Source organism: Thunnus albacares, chromosome 1, assembly GCF_914725855.1.
Source record: "Thunnus albacares chromosome 1, fThuAlb1.1, whole genome shotgun sequence".
Classification (NCBI taxonomy): domain Eukaryota; kingdom Metazoa; phylum Chordata; class Actinopteri; order Scombriformes; family Scombridae; genus Thunnus; species Thunnus albacares.
In genome coordinates this window covers 38,377,050-38,400,622 of record NC_058106.1, presented here as the reverse complement: position 1 = coordinate 38,400,622, position 23,573 = coordinate 38,377,050, and the positions used below count along the sequence as shown (strand labels likewise).

The 23,573-nt window shown below is 40.8% G+C and overlaps 1 protein-coding gene across 2 annotated transcripts in view; it reads left to right on the top strand.

Annotated features, from left to right (window-relative positions):
• large2 (LARGE xylosyl- and glucuronyltransferase 2) overlaps positions 1 to 22,836 on the top strand; it is a 58,608-nt gene extending 35,772 nt beyond the window's left edge. For both annotated transcript variants that reach the window (XM_044358675.1, XM_044358682.1), the window contains exons 2-15: positions 460 to 707; positions 3,958 to 4,247; positions 6,630 to 6,712; positions 7,626 to 7,749; positions 10,532 to 10,703; positions 12,922 to 13,026; positions 13,152 to 13,264; positions 14,923 to 15,048; positions 16,821 to 16,976; positions 18,261 to 18,424; positions 18,519 to 18,797; positions 19,233 to 19,379; positions 19,509 to 19,704; positions 20,403 to 22,836. In XM_044358675.1, the coding sequence (XP_044214610.1) occupies positions 460 to 707; positions 3,958 to 4,247; positions 6,630 to 6,712; positions 7,626 to 7,749; positions 10,532 to 10,703; positions 12,922 to 13,026; positions 13,152 to 13,264; positions 14,923 to 15,048; positions 16,821 to 16,976; positions 18,261 to 18,424; positions 18,519 to 18,797; positions 19,233 to 19,379; positions 19,509 to 19,704; positions 20,403 to 20,600 (2,401 nt within the window). In that variant the 3' untranslated portion in view covers positions 20,601 to 22,836. The remainder of the gene's footprint in view (positions 1 to 459; positions 708 to 3,957; positions 4,248 to 6,629; positions 6,713 to 7,625; positions 7,750 to 10,531; positions 10,704 to 12,921; positions 13,027 to 13,151; positions 13,265 to 14,922; positions 15,049 to 16,820; positions 16,977 to 18,260; positions 18,425 to 18,518; positions 18,798 to 19,232; positions 19,380 to 19,508; positions 19,705 to 20,402) is intronic.
• The last annotated feature ends 737 nt before the right edge of the window (positions 22,837 to 23,573 follow it).

Here is a 23,573-nt window from a genome sequence, read left to right as displayed (position 1 = left end):
ATAAGCTTTTTGCCAAATATAGGCGAATATTCTATAAAAAGTGTGATGTTAAAGGGTTAATTACAATTGAAATGATGTTTGCAGATGTTTTTTCCAGTGAGTGAAGTTTCATTTATGTGAAAGTTTCCTTCAGAATGTGTTTACTGTCTTAAATTAGTTGGATATAAATGTGAATATTGGATCAGTTCAACACCTCTTTTACTTATTCATTTTGTTTTGAAATGATGCTCATCTGGTTTGTTCGGGTCTGTTTCAACATTTTGGATCTGTGAAAAGACAAACAGACACTTGGCTCTAGAAAGTTAATCAAGTTGATTTGTTTTGGAAGCAGCGCCGGCAGCTTCTCCTGATTATATTTAATGAGACTTTGGACTCAATAACAGACAAACGTTACTTGTTTGTTTGGTTAGTTTTTCACGGTTTAGCGATTTTAAACTATCATCCTTTGTTCCTCCTCAGGCGAAAAGATGCTGCAGGGGCCCGACGAGGGACTGAGCCCTACCTGAACCCCCTCCTCCTCCCTTCCCTCCACCCCTTCCTCCTCCTCCTCCTCCTCCTCCTCCTCTCCCCTGACCCTCAGAGCCCTCAACGCCGCCGCCGTCCCATCATGAACCTGCTGTGCCGTGGACGCCTGAAGCTGCTGGCGGCGTCTCTCACGGCCATCGTCCTGCTCACCTGGCTCTACCTGCTGGCTGGAAACCTGGAGAGTGAGTAGACGCAGATGTGCAGAACGTGCAGAACGTGCAGATGTGCAGATGTGCAGATGTGCAGATGTGCGTGTTAGCGGGGAAACATTTACCCCCAAAATCGATGTGAAGCAGATTGATAATAAAAGGCTGTAGCTGTGGTTTGGGTCAGACGGAGAACAGAAAACATCAGTTAACCAGACGTTTTATGCAAGTCAGCTCAATTTCCTTTTCAATCTGACTATTAAGTTTAATTTTTAAACACACGGAGCTCATTTTCTGTTCGGTCTGATTCCTCATTCTGACGTCCCACCAGAGAGACACCACCGCGGCCCCGCAACGCCGAGACGCAGTCAGCACTTTTGTTTGGATCGCAACAGCCGGGGTCAGCGCAGAGAAATGTTCTTTTTTGCCACAACGCTGCCTGCTGCTTCCTGGAATAGCTTTTATAAGACACACACACACACACACACACACACACACACACACACACACACCAGCCTGAGCTGCAGGGTTACTGTATAACGACTAATGCAGACTAACAGGATATGAGATGAATTTAGCCAAAACCAAACTGGTAACTCTAACCAGCATATTATACTGGTGTTTTTGATGCCACACTGGCCCAGTCTGAGTCTTTGAGGTTGTTGTAATGCTGATCCACTGAACAAAAACTGCTGAATATGTATCTTGTCGTGTAAAACAGTTTTTATTATGAATGTCCTGATCAAGATGATCCAAATCCTTAAATATAGAGTATCTGCCAATATTTAAATTTATATAGCAGCTAATATGTATCTGACAGCTGCAGCAACTTTGCTACAGCTGTAGCAAGCTATTAAATTGATCTGAAATGAAGCTTAAATTATTGATATGATATAATATGAAAGTTGGAGGTTGTTGGAACTACAGAAACAACAACAGAGTGGATCATCTTCACTCATAAACCAGCTTTGGTCAGACAAACAAATAAAGCAACAACAGACACGTTTCGTTCTGGCTTGTTGTCAACTTACTTAAAGGATTAAGGTTAATTTGATCTGCTGCCATCTGCTTTTTTTTTTTCTTCATTTGAACCGATGAAAACGAGGCTCAGCGTGAGAAGCTGCTTAGCTGAGATGATTGTTTCTTCTTTCAGGGCGGATTTAAACTTTAATGTTTAATTTAAAGTCTCATAATCGCTCTGATTTGTTGTAGTTGAGACGTTATGACTGTATTACTGTGTGATTTAACACTGCTGTCATAACGCTGTCGGACTCATGATGGACAGTTTTTAAAAATGGATGCAGCAGAACCAGAGAGACACATTCCTCCTCTTCCTCGTCAATACCTACAATACCCACAATGCATCTCAAATGACATTACTTGTGTTTAAAGATATCAGAGAGACATGAATATCTGACGCTCATGTTGAGGTTAACAGTGATTCTTGGAGGGTAAATGGAGCTGTAGGAGAGCGGTCCACTCCAACATGGATGACTGATGAGTTTTCATGCTGTTCTGTATCTATTTCAGCAGCTCACAGAGAGACGGAGACACTTTCTGGAGTGTTTTGTGCTCTGAGCTGCAGAAATAACCGACGTCTCTGTTGCTAAATGTCTGACTGTAGATCAGATTCAGGTCTCGAGTTCCCTCCGTCTCCTCGCCTTCTTGCTCTTAAACACTAAAGATGTGTTTTAGTGGCACGAATATAATGAAAAAAATCAGATTTTACAAGGTTTAAAAAGTGATTCTAATAATAATTCAGAGTGAGAAGATAAAAAGACAACAAATGCAGATTCACACTGCTGCGTTATATACAGTATATGATCATATTACTATAACTAGAACCCCCTCAAGGACCCCTGATGGTCCCCGGACCCCACTTTGAGAACCGCTGATATAAACATCAGACAGAGGAGGCTCATTTAGGAGGTGCTTTTCTCTCTTCTTACTGTCTTCTCCTTTCACTTTGCCTCAGACGAGGGTGTGAACATTCCCAGAATGCCTCACTTCAGCTGTGGGCCAGCTGCCGCTCCTCCGGCGGGGGCAGCGGGGGGGGGTTAGAGAGAGAGAGAGAGAGAGAGAGACAGAGAGAGAGAAGGAAAATGAGACAGTGAGGAGAAAGAGGTGAGAAAGACAGAGAGGGAGATGAAGACAAAAGAGGAAAATAAGAGCTGAAGGGGGAAAAGGGAGAAAGATGTTTGGTGTTGAGCAGGTAGTGAACAGTGACTTTTTACAGCTTTTTCTCTGCAAACAGCCGCCTGCTGCGGCCGAAAACGACGCTATGAGACGCTGAGAGTGAAGCAGAACAGTAAAAGTTGCAGCCGGACAGATAAACAATGAGCTGAAACTCACTATAAAGCTGCAGAGTCTCTGATGATTCTCTGTAGATTCATCACTATGAGCTAATAACACATCACACACTGTGAGTTCATACATTATTATTATTATTATTATTATGAAAATATTAATCACAGCTGCTTTAAACATATTGTTAAATGTCAGCAACACTTTTAGAAATATGTTCTGTGACTTGATGCACATTATTCATGCAAATAATTCTGCAACACTAATTAAGTAATTTAACAAAATTAGTCATTTGTGAGCATAAATTATTAATTTGAGCATTAATTAGTTTTTTGTTTGTTTGTTTTTTTCTCTCTGAAACTTTCTGGTTTCTGTAGAAACTGAAAGCTGAGAGTGTTAAACGCTGTTAAACCTCGTTGTTTGACTCGTTCTGTCGATCGCTGCTCAAAATACTACGATACCCATGAGCCTCTCTGGAGAAGGACCCCGTCAGTAGCGAATACAAAACACTTCACACAGAGTTGACCCAGACATTAACGGTGAACTGATTTAAGCTGCAGACTGAACTCACCTCCAGTCCGCCGTCAGCAGCTCTGTGATTGGACGTTTCTTGCTGAGATGCAGTTTGGGAGTCGTTAACTTCTAAACCCCCCAAAGTTTTATGTCCACAAGCTTTTAGTTTAGTTTTTTTTTCTTTACTAACATCGTCTATAAGAAGCATGAATGAGACTTTTACCCCCCCCGCCCTCCCCGAGGCATTCTGGGAATATTCACCCCCCCGGGCCGTCAGAAACAGAGGACAGACGGAGGAGAAGAAGAAGTTCTCAGCATGTTTGTACCATAAACTACAAAAACACGACCTCGCTGTGTGTGACGTCACCGTGCGGTTTGTGAAGTGATGGTTTACTTCCTGTCGTCCTGTCAGTCAGAACGTTAACGAGTAACAGAACTCTTCTTCTTCTTCTTCTTCTTCTCTCCTCAGATGGTCGCTCTCTGCTCCTGGCTCCCTGTCTGGCCGACACGCCGGCGTCTCGGGTCCTGGAGCGAGCCGTCCTGGAGTCTCGGGTCCGAGAGGTGGAGGAAGAGAACCGGCAGATCCGGCTTCAGCTCAGCCAGTCGCAGGGCACCGCCGCCCAGCCGCCGGACGGTAACTACGGCAACCAGCAGTGGGGGGCGTCCGCAGACACGGGGCCGGAGGACGGGGACAACACGGCGGAGGAGAAGAACAACCACACCGAGTGTCCCCGCTCGCCCACCGTCCAGAAGTGTGAGGTCAGAACAGGAAACACGTTTTTTACTCTTTACAGTCTGTGAAGGATAAAGATGGAGTTCAGATTTTGTCTCATAATCATAAACATTTTAGCTTTTCTTCACTATGAAAAGTCTCCATGTGATGATTGTCTGTATCCATGGTTACAGTGCAGACAGCAGAGTCTTCAGGTGCAGAAAACGGCTGAAAAAACGTGTTGTTACATTATTCATTATAGTAGATTTATCACTTTATTATTTCACACTTTCTGTTTCCCACAAACAGGAGAACTGTATAGTAGCAGACACAGCTGTTTGGCTGAAACATGAACATTCACATAATGTTGATTAATGTGTGTTTAACTTGTGAAATTAAATATAGAAACAAACAAACACATTAGTTTAAAAATCCACGAAAATTAACTTTTTGTGTCATATATGTTTTGTACGTGTTTGACGGATCTAAGATATAAAATATCTCATCAATGACATCATATCACAAGATTTACTGTTTGTTGAAAATGCAAACGATGATGTTTCTGAGTTACATCATCATGTATCTTTATGATTTTAAGGTGTTAACCCACAGCGGGAAAATGTCTGATCCTGCAGGTGTTTCAGCCTTTAGCGTTTAATAAATGAATTTAATTTAAAAATACAATGTTGGACAAGAATTTGAAAGCTTTATAAATACTGAGATTTCTTTGTTTTCTGAGCTGCAGATGAAGCAGCTGCAAACTTTTTTTTTTCAAACTTCGTCCAGCTGTGAGCAGATCGTCCTTTTTATTTATTTTATTTTGAGCAATCAACAAACTCAACATTTTAATCTGGATTCTGCCATTTTTATTTCATGATAATATATTTCAGTCTTTAGCCAAACTAGCAGCAGGTTGGACTGTCAGTCACTCTGGTCCAGAGTGAAATATCTCCCCAGAGGATGAATCCTAATGACTCCACTGATCCTCTGACCTATTTACTCTCAGTATAAGACATTAAGATACAGCAGCCCTCTTCTACAAGAAAATAATAATAAATAAAAAAAGAGGTAAAAGAAGGTAAAATCAGCATCGATGTCTTATTAAAGAGCATCACTGCTACAACGTATACATCAGATAAATAAGAGACATCGAGCCGTTAATGAGATCTGAACGTCGTCAGGGAAACCAGAGTGTTGAGCTTTTAGCGTCCAGCGTCATGAAATATACAGCAGATATTGAAGGCCATCAGCCTCAGCTGTGCTTTATGTTTTAGTGCTAATTAGCAAACGTTTGGATTGTTGCTACTAAACATCGACATGCTGCTTTTGTCTTTGTCAGCATTTATTACATCATGTACAAAAAAAAACATGAGTCTCACACAAGGAGAAGAGATGAGTTGTCAGTTTAAGTCAAGTCAGTTTTTTTTAATCTCTGCAGACTAATATCACAAATCATAAGTTTGCCTTCGGGGGGGGGGGGGGGGGGGGGGGGGCTTCACAGTCTGTACAGCAACACTACATCCTCTGTCTGCTCAGACCTTCAAATCAAATGAGGGAAAAAAAACCCAAAAATGTAAAAACGTCAGGAAGGTTTTGAACCAGATTTATCTACAGTATCAGATAATTTACATCTGCAGTCCCTTAAAAACTCCAAAATTGAGTTTACTGAATGCAGCGGGGCAGTTCATGTCCATGTTGCACTTCCTACTGGTCACCTATAGAGGTCACTAAAGGTCATATGTCACCTCATGCATCAATATAATATAATATAATATAATAATATTTTAGATATACTGTAACAGTGCTGATAGGAGGAGAGATCTTGTCGTTTTTATCTGTATATTTACAACAAACAGACCGGCTGACCTCAGCGCATCACAACAGTTCACACAAACTAATCCATGAAAAAAGGGGAAGCAGGAGGAAGTTGACAAGGGACCAAAAATCCGAGGAAACACACACACACACTTTGCTCTTTGATGTGGTTTCAGGCCTTTTTCAGCTCCAACTTTTCAAAGACTTTGCTGCTGGAAAAGCACAGTGACGTTGAAAATCATACATATTTGAGGAGGTAAAACGTGAAATTTCACATCTGAGAGGCGAGCGAACGTCCTGGATTCAGCTCGCCTCTTATGTGATTATGTGAAGTTGTCGGCGTAACCGCTCGCATCTCCTGACCAGTATAGTCTCAGTTGTTTAGCTTCAGATTTTTGAGGGTAAAAGTGATGAAACTGACAAAATGCACAGTTAAAGTGTTGAAGATTTTGGTCACATCTTGTCATTAGAAGCTGCTAAAAAAAAAAAAACGACAGATTTGCAGAGAGGAGCACGCTGTGAGCTCCTGGTGAAACTTGTCAGCACCACCGGGAGTGTAAATGTGTAGATGAAGTGAAGTGAAACTCTTTCTTTCCTGTCTCGTGTTTCCGCAGCTGATCCATGTAGCGTGCGTTTGTGCCGGTCACAACGCCAGCAGAGACGTGGTCACGCTGGTCAAGTCCGTCCTCTTTCACAGGTGAGAAGGTTTTCCTCTTTCTCTCCGTCCCTGAATGAATGTCGTGCCAACTTCACTCCTGCAGGCCTTGAAAGTCCTTGAACAGCAGCAGAATAGAAGAAAATCATAAAATAAAATTCTAAATTAAATAAATGAACTACATCGGGATCAGGAACTTCTTTTTCTTTGGGACACTACAGTCATATTTCAGGTTGTACTGTGAGGATTCAGCTGTTCTGTTTCCTGTTTTTAAAGTTCCATTTAAACGTTGAGAGGATTTCAGTGTTTTCTTACTGTTTGTCTGGATTTCTACTGACCTCAGTCGACTCTGCTCATGTGCTTTTTGTTCCCTTTATAGATGCTTTTAAACCTCCCAACATCAATTTAAGTTATTTTTTCCCCCCACAGTATATTTCCCTCCAGCGTATTAAATGTGCTGCTGGTTTGAAGATGAATTGGATGTTTTTTAGACATATTTTTAACTCATTTAAATAGTAATCCATCCATTGTAATTGCAAATGAAATTCTGACTGTTTCCTCTTCAGAGCGAAGCTGAATGTCCTTTTATCTGAGATATTTTAATGCTTTTTTTTTAAGTTGTTTGTAGCTCAGTGAGGCTCAGAGTCCACGTCTGTCTCTCCCTCATGTGTTTGTGTGTTTTGGGTCTTTTTGTTTGCGACTGTCAGCGGCCTTGAGTCTTTTTACAGGAAGGTCTTAAAGTAAAGATGTAAACATGTCATTTTGGGACACTTGCATAAAGGACTGATCCTGTCTCCTTGGAGCAGGTGCAACCAGCTTAAAATATGAACTGAACTGCAACCAAAAGCCACTAGTGTCAGAAAAAGAGCCGCGTCAGCAAAACATAACCAGCTTTTCTTCCCAGCAGGACCTTCTTGACCTTGACGTCTGTTTGGTTTTCCTTCCCATTTTTCAGGAGAAACCCTCTTCACTTTCATTTCATCACCGACACAGTAGCCAATCGTATCCTGAGTTCTCTGTTCCAGTCCTGGATGGTCCCGTCGGTGCAAGTCAGCTTCTACGATGCAGATGAACTCAAGGTAAGAGCACACTCATCGTCTCAAACACCAGAGCATCACACTCTCTCACGTCAGTCCTCGTCCAAACTCCTTTACATTATCCCTGCTTCCCGCTCTCTTGTTTGGACAAGGTGAGTCAAAGTCAAACACACGTATTTAACATATGAAAGGATCTCTGAGTGGAGTTAAACGTATTTATAAAGCTCCTCTAACAGAAGAGATTCACCTCAGAGCAGGTTTACGGGGCGTCAAAGCGTGAAAGACATCAATACAAAAACTGCACGGTTCAGACGCATCGCTAATGACGAGACAGGAGGTCACAGCCCGTCTCTTTATGCGCCTGTCAGATCACAATATGTCACATTAGCAGCGATCAGAGGCTTCTTAACGCTGCCTGAGTGTTACCTGGATGTTACCGCAGGGTCAATCATCAGTTTAGAGTGTAGAGATCTCCTCCAGACATTTAAATAGACAGACATATAATAATACTCTGCTTGGAACAATAATACAGAAATATGTCTGATATGTATAATTATCACATTAAAATCCTTGATCTCTTCCTTCTTCTTCTCTCTCCTTCATCAATAATTCCAGAATCTATGAATATGCAAATAAATTTCATTTCAGAAGTTTTAACGGCTGGACACGAGATGTCTCCTGCTTCACTTTAAAGTCCGTCCTCAGTGTCTGATCAGAAAAATCTGATTTTTTTAGTGAGTTCAGAGAAACTTTCAGCAGCTGAACATGAAAACAAACTCTACAGATACATCAATCTGCACAGAGAAGCTCAAACATCAAACTGTAGGAGCAAAAAGAAAAACACATTTTCACATAGCTGCAAACTCCATCTTTTGGCAGAATTTGTCGTCTTCAGTTTCAAATATGGCGTTTAGTTGAACCAAACAAATGTTTGTGATACAAACTGAGATGAGTCTTTGTGTTTTCAGTCTCTGTTAAACTGAGCTAATGTTAGCTTGTTTGGTCCAGCGACAGCAGCGCATCAAGAAGCAAAGTTCCTTCCTGTCTGTTATCTTTAGGAAGCAGACACTTATTGTTTCTTATGTAAAGTCCCACACAGCAGTGGTATGATGAGACACGTCATCTACTGCTACATTTATCTTTATAGTTAATGAAAAGGTACGATGATCATCTAGAAAGCAGCAGCAGACCTGCGTCTTCATTTATAAGGCTTTGCTTTGTAGGTTCCAAGATATTTAATATCCTTAGTTGAGCTCAGAGCTGATAACCATGACAACAGATCACAGAGCAGGTTGGCTTTAAAAGGGACAGACTGGTTTCAGGTACTGTGCACATCACTACTGGAATGAACTGCAGAAGAGCTTGAAGTTAAAGACACTGAGTGACTTTCTAGTTTTATTAGCTGATATTCTTCATAATGTTTGATTGTTATCTAGTGTGTGTGATGATAGTTTTGTGTGAATGAACCGTCTTATTGTGATCCTGTGTGTGTGTGCAACCTGTTCTCACGTCTCTCTTGCAAAAGAAATCTTGATCTCAGTGAGATTTCCTGAATCGATATGTGCTACAGGCGTCATTAAGTGATGCAAAGCTGCGTCTTCCCGTCAGTGGAGTTTAACAGCCAGCCGTCCTCACCTACAGCAGAGAGGAGAGAAGAGGTCTGACTCTGCAGATGTCTAAGCAACAATAACAAGCACTTGTCACCTTTTTCATCCCACCTTTGCAAGTTTGCAGGCCGAGTTCACATAAAGTATGTGTGGTACAAAACTGATACATAAAGGATTTATGTATAATGTTTCTTATAGTCTCTGAAAACGCCACGCTGAGATGTAAAAACGGAAAGATGTCTTGATAGCAAATATTACAGGATTTATCTCCCAATAAATATAAAGGACACAATGCACTAAAGTAATGCTTTGAATTTTGCCAAAAAGTCTTGTTGAAAAAACTGAAAGAATAAAAGCTTCTTTTAACACTTTGTTACCAAAACCACAAAAAGTCAGAAAAAGGTTTACCTGACAGCAGTACAATTTTCTTTCATGTTTCCTGGTATCTTATAACCTTGTACATCTTGACCACAGAGCAGTTACGTGTTTACCTCACCGGTTTTTTGTTGTACACGCTGATCCTTGAAATTAAACCTCGACAATCAACACAAAAGGTGGTTACAAGGTTTTTTAACTCGACAGCAACAACTCTTGATTGAATTGGACGAGTTGGTGAAACCACCTTTTTTCTCCAAAAGTCAAGTGACACTTCAGCACAAAACAGCAAAATAATTTATTTTAACTTCCAAGTTGATGAATGTGCTCTCAGAGTGACGGGAATGTAAAGAACGAGCATGAATCAGTGTGTGTGTGTGTGTGTGTGTGTGTGTGACTCCAACCTGCATCCCTCTCCTTCACATCATCACATTCTCCTCCCTCACAGTCTTTGTGCTGAACAATGAGTCCTTTGTGCTGTCAGATGCTTCGACCTGCAGTTGCTCGCTTCTCTTTCCATTAACTCACATTAAAGTGCAGAAAAACAGCCCAGACTCTAAGCCGATTATATTTGCAGATGATGCACTTATGCAGATCCAATTACACTGAATCAAGAGAATTAATTAACACACACTATGTGCAGATAAAAAAATAAAAAAAAAACACTTTGAGCCTTTGACAGAATATGCTGAATGTAGCTTTGTGTTAACCCACGTGCAGAACGATGCTCATACATAATGAACACTGGTGGATATTTCCATTAAGTCTCGGTTTACCTGTTTTTAAAGGAATAAAATTAAGAAATGAAACCAACTAACCGACAATTTGCCTTCTCGTTTCAGTCCGAGGTGTCGTGGATACCCAACAAGCACTACTCAGGTATTTACGGCTTGATGAAGCTGACGCTAACCAAAGCTTTGCCCTCCGACCTGTCAAAGGTCATCGTCCTGGACACGGACATCACCTTCGCCACTGACATCGCAGAGCTGTGGGGAATTTTTAGGAAATTCACAGGTAAGACCTTTTGAATTTTATACCTTATCAACTAAATCCTGTCAGTCAACATGAGCTCTGTGAATAAAGTGTTAAAGTCCAGCTGAAATCACATTTAGTCATTCCTTTTAGAGTCAAAAATAATGTCAAAGTGTTTTTTAAATGTATTGTTAATAGTTTTTTATTAAAGTAAGAAAAAAAGACAGCAGCTGGAGGGGCGTGTTGGTGTCTGTGTTTGATTGACAGCAGCTGGAGGGGCGTGTTGGTGTCTGCGTTTGATTGACAGCAGCTGGAGGGGCGTGTTGGTGTCTGTGTTTGATTGACAGCAGCTGGAGGGGCGTGTTGGTGTCTGTGTTTGATTGACAGCAGCTGGAGGGGCGTGTTGGTGTCTGCGTTTGATTGACAGCAGCTGGAGGGGCGTGTTGGTGTCTGCGTTTGATTGACAGCAGCTGGAGGGGCGTGTTGGTGTCTGTGTTTGATTGACAGCAGCTGAAGGGACGTGCTGGTGGCTGCGTTTGATTGACAGCAGCTGGAGGGACGTGTTGGTGTCTGTGTTTGATTGACAGCAGCTGGAGGGGCGTGTTGGTGTCTGTGTTTGATTGACAGCAGCTGGAGGGGGCGTGTTGGTGTCTGCGTTTGATTGACAGCAGCTGGAGGGGCGTGTTGGTGTCTGCGTTTGATTGACAGCAGCTGGAGGGACGTGTTGGTGGCTGCGTTTGATTGACAGCAGCTGGAGGGGCGTGTTGGTGTCTGTGTTTGATTGACAGCAGCTGAAGGGACGTGCTGGTGGCTGCGTTTGATTGACAGCAGCTGGAGGGACGTGTTGGTGTCTGTGTTTGATTGACAGCAGCTGGAGGGGCGTGTTGGTGTCTGTGTTTGATTGACAGCAGCTGGAGGGGGCGTGTTGGTGTCTGCGTTTGATTGACAGCAGCTGGAGGGGCTTGTTGGTGTCTGTGTTTGATTGACAGCAGCTGGAGGGGCGTGTTGGTGTCTGTGTTTGATTGACAGCAGCTGGCAGGCTACCAGTGTTACACTGTAAACAAACTGCTGTAGCTATAAGTCATGGACAGACAGTGTTGTTAGCTGTGTTGTTGAAGAGTAAGAACAAAACCAGCATCTAACAGGTCTGAAGTGACACTTGCAGGTGTTTACATGCTGTTTTATGTGCTGCAGCTGAGCAGCTAATTAGCTATCTAGCTGCTAACTGACATTAGCGGTTTACTTTTCCCTGGTGAATGTTTGTTTAGTGGCTCGTTCAACAAACTGCAGGACAAGACGTGTTCATGTTTGTAAGTTAGATAAGAAGGAGACTTTCGCAGGAAAGCTAATGTGGGTTGTTGTTGTGTAGCAGGATGCAATCAGGCTCAGTGTGACCGTCTGCTCTGCTGATGATAGAACGACACGTTATCGCTTTGACTTGCTGTCTCAAAATAATGACTCCAGCTATGTAGAGTGATAACAGAGGGATACTCCAATGAATGAATGCAAGACTAGGAGACGCCATCATGAAACCAAAAACAAAACAAAAGAAAAAAAAAGAGTGATTTACAGAGCAGATATGTTGCTGTAGTGACAAAAACAATGCAATGCAATTTCATTTGGATAAACTGTGCAAAACTGTTACATTCATGACCACAAAGGCCATTTAAATTGATCATGTTGCTGAGTTATATTCATTCATGTCAATTAAACATGGCTGCAGTTGCACAATGTGCTCAAGGTGGTTTGTGTCAAATAAACCAAACCTACACAAATTTGACAAGCAAGAGCGAGAGATCCACTGAAAAATACATATTTTTGGGGTCATCCAAATACGTAACAATTTTGATAAAGATTGAATGAAATTTACTGGAGTGGTAAAAAAAAAAAAGAATATAAAAAGGGTCCAATCCTGAACAAAGGAATGGGAGTAAATAAAGAATATTGCTGCTATTTCTTAATTTAAATCTGTAAATCTGTGACAAACTAGACTGAAGACATAATCTTTTCATTCAGTATTCATTATCAGAGGATGATTTTATTTGGGTATTTATTAACTTGTTGTTGTCTTATAGTGTAAATAAAACCAACAATCTGTTTATTTATTTGATGGTTAAAAAATGATGTTTAAACATGAGCTCATTGTTTTTAGAATCGTTTTCAGGATTTTTCATGAAACTCTGCAGGCAAAAATTCATCCAACATATTAAAGAAAAATGACTGAAACATTTTTTACTGACTGTTGTTGTTTTGTTGACAGATAAACAGGTGATTGGTCTGGTGGAGAACCAGAGCGACTGGTATCTGGGGAACTTGTGGAAAAACCACAAACCCTGGCCTGCACTGGGACGAGGCTTCAACACAGGTAAACTGTTTATTCTGACTGATGATGTTTGAATTTCTGCAGCTGGTAAAATACATCATGAAACTGGACTTATTTTTAAATCTACCTGAAGACACCGATAACATTTAATTTGAAATATGTTGCAGGAGTCATCCTTCTCTACTTGGAGAGATTGCGGCGAATCGGTTGGGAGCAGATGTGGCGACTGACGGCGGAGCGCGAGCTAATGAGCATGCTCAGTACGTCGTTGGCTGATCAGGTCAGGAACACCTCCAACGCACCGAAGATGCTGAAATATGTTTCCTGTGTTTGGTCTGCTGTTGTCAAATAATCTGCCAGAGGAAACGGAGAGAAGACGTTTAATAGAGTCAACAAAAACATTACAAATCATCCTGTTTGGATCATGAATCTCTACAGCAGACTGATGATGAAGTGATTCAAGTAATGAAGTAAATAATTAACTTTATAAATGTGCCTTTGATTGGCATTTTATAGATAAACAGAAAATGTATCTGCAACTGTTTTGACAAATTAATAACTCTTAGTAATTAAAGAGGACCTTAAAGAGGACATAATCTGCACATTTCCAGCTCTATATTTAGATTCTGGGGCTCTACTGGAATATCTTTACATGATTTCCAGTTAAAAACTCCTTATTTATCTTCTACTGGTCCTTTATGCAGCCCCTCAGTTCTGCCTCTGTCTGAAACAGGCCGTTTTAGCTCCTGTCTCTTTAAGGCCCCGCCTCCTGATGAGCCCACTCTGTTCTGATTGGTCAGCTTTAGGAAGCTTCCTCCGGCTCCGGAGGCTACGTAAACAAACTATAGTAGCAGGATTTCACTTCTTTTTCTCCTTCTTTACTCTAAATGTCAACTTCTCAAATCCATCCGTACATGTTGGAGCTGAACCACATTTGAAATATGAGAGTGAACAACACATGGAAACACCTTAGCAACCACCGTAGCAACCACCTTAGCAACCAAGGTTACTGAACGGACAGCAGTTTATGGACATGAGTGACGAGCAAACGTCAGCTTGTCAACAAGGTAGAAAAACTCTTGCAAACGAAGAGCAGGTTGAAGCCCTGACTTTTAACTTGCAGGCAGCATTTCTACATATGTTCACTTCCAGTTTTGCAACTTTGACCATGTTTAACATCCAACATCATAACAGGATATAAATAACAGAAAACCACAAAAAGCAGAAGATTTAATGACAGTACACTGACAAACGGACAAAACAAGACATTTGAAGACATCTAAGAAACTATTTTTCACCATCTTCTGACTTTTTTACTTAATTAATCAAGAAAATAATTTGCATGAAAATAATCTTATTTTTTACAAGATAAATAAAGTACAGTCTAAAATCTATAACATTTAGATTTCAGTCAGGAATCATCTGACTACAGAATAAGTAACTTCCATAACTGTTGTTACAGTTAAAAAGTGTTGATGCATCAACATTGTCTCTAGAAACATGTGATATTTCTGTGATTCACTGCTTTTAGTCTGTTTATAGTCGTACATCCAGTAAAGTGTTGTGTTGAGCTTTGACCAGCGACCTTGATTGTGTTGTAAAAGACACAATGCAGCCTGTTCACAGAGAGGCTGCCTTTGTGGACAATCTTACAGATTGCAAAATAAAAGCCGATGTTGCTAAGGGAACCAACAAACAGACACAAAGAGATAATATGGTTCATCTTTCCGATGCCTTCGAGAGCTGAACTGCTACATTCCCAACCAGGACGAGACCTTAATGCCGCGGTGACTCATGCTTTCAAGAAATCTGAGAAACATCTGAATGAACCATTTCTGTGTATCCGAGGACTGAGAGACTGTTTTTATTATATCCTCACTGCACCACAAACTGCTTTGAGTGTAACCTGTGTGTGTCGTCTGTGTTCACTGTGTGCAGGACATCTTCAACGCCTTCATCAAGCAGAACCCGGTCCTGGTTCACCAGCTGCCCTGCTTCTGGAACGTCCAGCTGTCTGATCACACTCGCTCCGAACAGTGCTACACCGAGGTGTCCGACCTCAAGGTACGAACACACACACACACACACACACACAGTCAGTCAGTCAATGATCTACTGCTGAGGAGAAGCAGAGAGGAACCCTGACGTGCTCGCTCACTCTGAGGAACACCGACTAGATCATTCTGAGATTAAACCACCAACACCTGTAACTGTTGGCACTAAAGCCCCTTTAACATGACAGGGGAAGATGAGGAACAGAATATTTACCATGAGGAGATTAATTCAGCAGGACAAAACCTCCCAGGAGGCCGTCAGAGAGCTGAAGGTGAGGTAAAGATACTGTGTGAGGTGAAGAAGAGTCAAAAATCTTCCTTGGAGTCTCAAAGTCTTCTCGAAGATATCATTATCTCTCATGTCCAACAATAAACAATCCAACAGATGGTCACATACGACTCCTATTTTAACCTCACTGCACTGGCTTCCAGTAAATTTTAGAATTCATTTTAAAATCTTGCTGCTCACTTATAGCAGCCCTACATGGCTCCGCAGTACATTAGTGACCTTCTGCACCCCTGCACCACTAGTGGAGCTCTTAGATCCTCCACTCAGGGCTTTCTAAGTGTACCTCGTACACATTTTCAGACCCGGGGGGATGATGCCTTCCAGTCAGCAGCCCCTAAGCTTTGGAACAGTCCTTTTGATAACGTAGACTCCTTTAAAAAGCAGATAAAAACCCATTTGTTCAGACAGGCGTTTGGGTTGCTATTTTATCTTAATTTGTCCATTTTATCTGCTCTACTTGTGTGAGGCACTTTATAACCGGTGTTTGTGAAAGGTGCTGTATAAATAAACTTTGCTTGCTTGCTAAACCTCCATAAATCCACTTAGAAGCCAGAGATGCTGCAGAACTTGTCTGAGAATCATCACATTGAAGTTTTCTTGCAGTAAATCAGTGATAGTTTGTCTCTACATCATGTTCCACTGCAGACAGGAGCTGCTAACAGCTGATTCAGCAGACTCAGTGGAGACTGTTTGAAAATAAAGGCTAAAAACGGAGCTCGAAGAATTTCTGTTCTAACCACTAAGAATAATATCTAGATTTTTCCAGCGTGAGGGAACGGAAAACTTGCCAGTTTTAGCATCTGTGATACCAGTTAGCAACCCTCTTTCCTTCCAGACAGAACAGTTGAGGACAGTTTGGTATCTCGATATCAGACTCTGACACGTCTTCAAAACCTTTAAAACTTTAAACGCTGCTTAAAGACATTTTGTACAATTCAGGGATGATATGAGTTTGATTGTATGTTTTTCTTCTAGAAGTGAGATAAATCTGATGCATAAATGTACTTTTAGAAGAAATATTAACATTAAACCAGACAGAATCCCAGCAGATCTCATCCAGTGTGAATGAGAAGTTTAATTTTGGTTCTTCAGGCTACAAACAACAGTTATCTCACGTCAAACTGGAATCAGAAAAGTAACGATACAACAAGATAAATGAAGCAAAAGACAATAAAATATTAAAGAGGTAAAACAAAGTAATAAAAACAAAGTGTAGCAGAGAATCAAGTATGAAACTTTCCACTAAAATGTTGAGGAAAAGTAAAAAAAACAGCTCTAACAGTCCGGCCCCTAATTGATTATTATATAACATTTACGACTACTAATAAATAAAAGCAAGAAGCTTCACAAAAAACATCACATTTCTTTTTTTTACAACATAGAAACTGCCAAAAAAAGTCCAACGGATATAAAGTTCGTCTTTCTTTAAGTTTACAGTCCATATAATTATCTGTCTTTCAAAACTTTGACTCACGTCCCTGTGGTGGTTTCAGGTGATCCACTGGAACTCTCCCAAGAAGCTGCGAGTGAAGAACAAGCACGTGGAGTTTTTCAGGAATCTCTATCTGACCTTCTTGGAATACGACGGAAACCTGCTGAGACGAGAGCTGTTCGGCTGCCCGAGTCAGGCCAGTCCAGAGACCGTCCAGGTGAGACGCTCAGAGCAACAACTTCTTATTTCACATATTTGTAGTTTATTAGTTATAATTTTGAGACCTGCGTTTGTACGATAGTCGTTTTTGGTTAATGAGAAACTGCCAGCGGGCGTTGCAGGAAGGGGTTAAAGGATGTGATGAATTTCTGAAGCCAATATTGACTTTTCAGAGATAAAAATAAATTATTTTGATAGCCAATAGTCTTCATTGTTTTCTCAGTCAAATAAATTCATTGTTTTGTCTAAAAAATGTTAGAAAACTTGTGAAAAAAGCTCAGAGTCTGAAGTGATGTTCTCTCTTCGGTCCAAACCACCAAATATTCAGTTTATCCAGCTTTTGTCAGGAGAGAAACAGGAGATGCAGGACGAAAGCAGCCAGAATGAACCGAAGAACGTCTCTTTAATGGAGATTCAGGCAAAACAGAACAGAACAGAAGATCCAACAAGAAAAAAACCACAGAGCAAAAAAAAAAAACAAAGAACATAATCCTCTTCATAATTCACCCGTCTAAGAATAAACATGAAGATGCACAAGAACAACTAGAACCTGCAAACAATTTCATGATGATGCAGTTCAAAGACGCTGTCTATCTACAGAAACAAATGTTAAACTCCTCCGTCAACGTCAGTGTCCTGGACAAAGATCTTCATCCTCTGAGTCCAGTTTAACAAACACAGAAGAAGTCTGAGGGATCATAACAGTCATAAAATAATTAAATCTTCACATTTGAAAAGCTGGAATTAATAAATATTTGGCATTTGTGCTTGAAAAATGACTAAAATTAAACTAGTTTGAGATTAATCTGTCAACTGACTAATTGATTAATCAGCTGATTGTTGCAGCTTTAATTGTTTGTTGGACAATTTTCTTTATTATCAAAGTCGACACATTTTAATTGTGAAATTAAATGATCGACATTTATATAATAATATAATTACAACAGAAACTGCATATCTGCCAAAATACTGTTAGTGACATTTTCAAATTGATTATGAAGTAAAAAAGTACAGAGAGACTGCGGTTGCCGTGGTAACCCACATTTTGTCAAATCTTCAAACAAGATTTTTTGTTTTTATAGTCGAGTCTGTCTGGAAGAAACTTTTAACTGGACTGAAGAGAAAAACATGAACTCCAGGAGAAAAAGAGAACAAAAGTCTCTAAAAACACAAAAAGAAACAAATGTTGAAATGTTTTCTTTGTTATAAAGTTTGTGCGACTAAAAGAACTGAAATAGAAGATTTTAGAAGCGTCGTGTCTGTTTTTGTGTCGTGTCTCCAGCTGCAGGCGGCTCTGGAGGATCTGGACGAGGACGATCAGTGTTACGACTTCCGCCGCGAGCGTCTCACCGTCCACCGAGTGCACCTGTACTTCCTGCAGTACGAGTACACGCCCACCGAGGACGACACCGACATCACGCTGGTGGCTCAGCTCTCCATGGACAGGTACCCAATAAAACCCTGAAACACGTTATCTGATAAAGTATAAATGCAGCTTTCTCATCTCATCTCTCTCTCCTCCGTGTCGTCTTATCCGCAGGCTGCAGATGCTGGAGGCCATCTGTAAACACTGGGAAGGCCCCATCAGCCTGGCGCTCTACATGTCGGACGCCGAGGCTCAGCAGTTCCTGCGCTACGCTCAGGCCTCCGAGGTCCTCAAGAACCGCAAGAACGTCGGATACCACATCGTCTACAAGGAGGGTCAGTTCTACCCGGTCAACCTGGTGAGGAACGTGGCCCTGAAGAACGCCAACACGCCGTACGTGTTCCTGACTGATGTGGACTTCCTGCCCATGTACGGTCTCTACGATTACCTCAGGTAAGACCTAAACCCATACAGGTGAATTGTTACTACTATTTCTTGACTATTTTGAGTCATTTTGAAGAAAAAAAAGCTAAAATTCTCTGATTTTAGTTTATTAAATGTGATAATTTTCTGGTTTCTTTCGTCTTCTGTGACAGTAAACTGAATATCAACAAAATTAGACATTTTAAATTGCATCTTGGGTTTTGGAAACTGACATTTTTCATCATTTTATGATATTTTAAAGACCAACCGACTAATTGATTAGTTGAGAAAATAATCAACAGATTAATTGATAATGAAGATAATTGTTGCAGCTCCTGGATAAACTACATTTTCTCAGAATTTTGTCATGAAAAACTTATATTGCATTTAAGATAAAATTGCATGTAACATTAAAGTGTTAGAACCATGTTCATCTGGTGACGTCGTGTTGTTTCCTTCGTGCAGGAAGTCGGTGGTGCAGCTGGACATGGCTCACACTAAGAAGGCTCTGGTGGTTCCAGCTTTCGAGACGCTTCGTTACCGTCTGTCCTTCCCCAAATCCAAAGCCGAGCTGCTCTCCATGCTGGACATGGGGACTCTCTACACCTTCAGGTACCAGAACACCAATCCAACATCAACACAACACATCCTCTTTAATTAGCTTCTCCTATCTCCTAGTTCCTGATATAAGGCATTTATCCAACCAATGATCTTCTTTGTTCTCTTCACCTGCCTCTCCAGGTATCACGTGTGGCCCAAAGGTCACGCTCCTACCAACTATGCCAAATGGCGAACAGCCACCACACCGTATAAGGTGGAGTGGGAGCCGGACTTCGAGCCTTACGTTGTGGTGAGACGAGACTGTCCAGAGTACGACCAGCGCTTTGTGGGCTTTGGCTGGAACAAGGTGTCCCATATCATGGAGCTGGATGCACAGGTACCAGTGCACCATGACAGGATCCAAATGCAGCATTAATACAAAGTTTCTTTTGTTGATATTCTGGAAATTCAGTTAAAATTAGCACTAAATATAGACAGTAAGGAACAACATGTAGTTTTCTGATACATGTAGCTGTTAAGTCATTGCTGCTTTAAAATGGAGATAATTCAGCATTTGGATAAAAAACCTCTAAACCTTATTGATGAGCAAACATATGAATATAAACTATGATCATGAGAGAAACAAGCTTGCAGCAAACTAACTTCCCTCCAAAATGTGACATAATATCCATAATGAATAAATATTTAAAGGATCCTTCAAATATTTTCATCTTAAAGTTTTATTATCACAGAATTTTCCCTCAAGTTCTTGAGTTTGTCACCAGCAGCTCTGCTCAGAACATCTGCATAAATATCATCATGATTATTACCCTAACGCCCTAACCCTAACATTACATCTTATCTTATTTTATCTTAATCTGTAGTTTTGCCTGATAAACACTGAAGATCTCTGACCTGAGGAACAAAGGTTGAGATGAATGAGTTTGATGTACACAGTTGATGTTTCTAAAGATGTAAATTAGGAACAAGGTCACATGACTTGCAGGTCGTAGCAGTCCGTCGACAGTCCAACAGTCTCCTGCTTTCATTATTTCCATTCTCTGTTGTCTCAAACCTGCTTCTCTTCTCTCTCAGGAGTACGACCTGATGGTCCTCCCGAACGCGTTCATGATCCACATGCCGCACGCTCCCAGCTTTGACATCTCCAAGTTCCGCTCCAGCTCCAGCTACCGCAACTGCCTGAACACCCTGAAGGACGAGTTCCACCAGGACCTGTCCAGGAAGTACGGCTCGGCCGCTCTCAAGTATCTCACGGCGCAGAGGAACATCTAAAAAAAAAAAAAAAAACAGGAACTGCTGAGAGCCAGCAAGACCCCCCCGAGAGCTCGGGACATGTACTGAAGCGGCGCTCCGCTGTGGCCGCCATCGGCGTCCGAGTGCAAATATGACGGTAAAGCTTTACAGCCCTCTTTTTTGGACATTCTCGGGCTCCTGTGCATTAATTCACCAGTCGACTCCACCTGAAGGTGGCGGAGGACGAGGACAGGACAGAGAGAGACGGCAGGATTCTGGGCTGAAGGATGCTGACGGGACTAGCTTTAAGGCCGGGAAATAACAACCATATTCTTATAAGTTGTTCTGACAATCAGGGCTTTTTCCAGAAGACATGAACCAATCCGTCCGCTTGGATAACGGGACACTTAGCTCAAGGACATGAAACGAGGAGACCCGTGCCATTCTGGGAGGGAGGGGGGGACCTAAATTTAAAAAAAGAGAAGAAGAAGAAGTCGAACTGGAGAAAGATTTAAGCCTTATCACTTTCCACAGTATTTACTAAGATATTTAATATTTTAATTTCCTTTTTTTTTTCTTTCAGTGTCAATCAGAACCAATGAATAACAAACGTTTGATCACGACTTTACATAAGAATCAGTTTATTTTTTTTCGTTCTATATTTTCTGACCTCTTTTCAAAGTAAATCCATCACGTCCCAGTCGAGTTAGTTCAGATTGGTTTTTTGGGCTTCAGGGATGTGATCGGTTATGTCAGCGTGTGTGTGTGTGTGTGTGTGTGTGTGTGATGGCTTCAACACGCTTTCTGCTCGTCGTCGATGTCATTTCCTGCTTTTTGTCTCAATCATATATTTGCCTGCATGTAAACTTGTTGCACCACGTGTTCTCATAAGAAAAATAGTCGTTATTCTATTTTCTGCCGTCATTCATCCCTCTGGAAAGAAGCAAAAAATCTATTAACTAATTACAGATAAATCATCACTGATTGGGACCAACTCACGCGACCAACACTGACACTGATGAAGCTATCAGCTCTGAAATGCGACACTCGAGCGAAGGGAAGGAGCTTTTCTTTAGTTTCTGGTATTTTGTGCCATTACATCTATAATATGTCTGATTCACTGGATATATGTGCCATCTACTGAACCCCATACACACTTTTATTTATTTTATTTTTTTTGTAAAGTCCAACTTTAATTGACAAAACACTGAACTTTCAATTTGACCTTTATAATTTAACATTTTATAGGCAAAACTAAAAAAAAAAAACCCTGAAAACATGGTATTCACAGTTCTTCAGGTCGCTTGTTTTTGTTTGTCTGGCAGTTTAAAATGTTAATATATTCAATTTATTATCATACATGACAAAGAAAAGCAGCAAATCATCACATTTGAGAAGCTGGAACCATCAAACATTTGGCCGAAAATGACTTAATGACTTGAAGATTTTCTGTCGATGGACTGAAGGATTAATGGATTATCATTGTTATCTCTGTTACATGTTTAATGTGGATTTTAATGGTCCCTAAAGAATGAAACCTAATGATTTTGGTCTAAAACTACAGTCCCACGACAACCAATCTGAAAAACTATTGGCCAGATTTACACTTATTTAAGTGTAAATTCAATATTTCCAGAGGAAGATTCATGATGTTTCTGATGTCTTTTCCTCTAATAATCTTGAACAAACTGTTTTTATCTCCACTGCTGGTTGTAAACGTATTTAATGAACACTGCAGCCTTCTGGCGCAGCAGCCAGCAGAGTTTAAGATTAAAGTTTTGTTTGTTTTTCATCTTTTCTTTAACCTCCTCACTTCCATTTCTGTTAGATTGTTATCCATCACAGTGTTCCTTTGTATTTTTTGATCCTTACCTGCATTTGGACAAAAAGGCAAGTAAAGAAGAATTGACTCTATAATCTAAGAATAACGTCCACAAAGAGAAAAAGCAGGGGCACTAAACGCCGGTCGAAGGCGTCGGATCCTGAGTGACGGGTTTATGTGACGGCCGCGGGCTCAGACAGGTTGTTTGGTGAGGAGCGAGCGAGCGTGCTGTGAAGAGCCCTGCTCCCTCCCCGCCGCCATCCACGCCGCCTCCATTGACTTGTTGTTGATTGTGGTAAATGCTAGTGCCTTTGCTGTATTGTGAAACTGGATATTGATTGTACTGTTGTACCGACAGGGCCTGGGGAAAGTCAGGCACTCTATTTATTATTGTTGACTCAAATCAATCATATTTTTCTATGTAAGTGCTTTAAATAAATTTGCCCTTTTTTATCACTTTGTCTGGAGTATTTTGATTTTTCTGCAGCGTGACATCCACTTCAAGCTCTGCAGTGTTTTCACTGAATGAAACAATGTTTTGTGATTACTTGGGACTTCACCTTGTGATAATCCAGGAATGTATAATATTGACCAAGATCAGTGGTTTTAAGCCTGTGTGAAGCTTCCATGTGTGTAATTGGACCAAGTAAGAGACGTCCAGTACAAACTAAATTACTCTGGATGACTACAGACGTCCCCCTGATAGTTCTTGTCCTGTTTAAATGCAAATTACAATGAATTAATTGGACACATAAGTTGCTCTGCAGTGTGTTTAAAAGTGAACTGTTGCTTTTCTTTAGAAATGTTCTTCGTCATCAGCTGTTTTCTCCACTTTTGTCAGAAAACAAAGCTGATTGATGCTCTTATTCACCAACTTGATGTAACATACATTTAAACATACATACTGTATCTATATTTAATAATAATTGTTTTGTAGAAGCAATAAGCACAACATGGTTTCCAATGAGCAGCATTAATAACAGTTGCAAGAAGTAGAAAACAGTAAGTATCATATATCATACAAGCCTGCAACTAATGATTATTTTCACTATCAATTAATCTGTGGATTATTTTTGACCACCAGTGAGCCGCAGGAGCACATCAGACAGGAAGTAGCTAAAAGCAGAGATAATATTGGATTTACTCTGGGTGGGAATCTTTGGGAATCTCAGAAAAATCTGGAAAAAGTT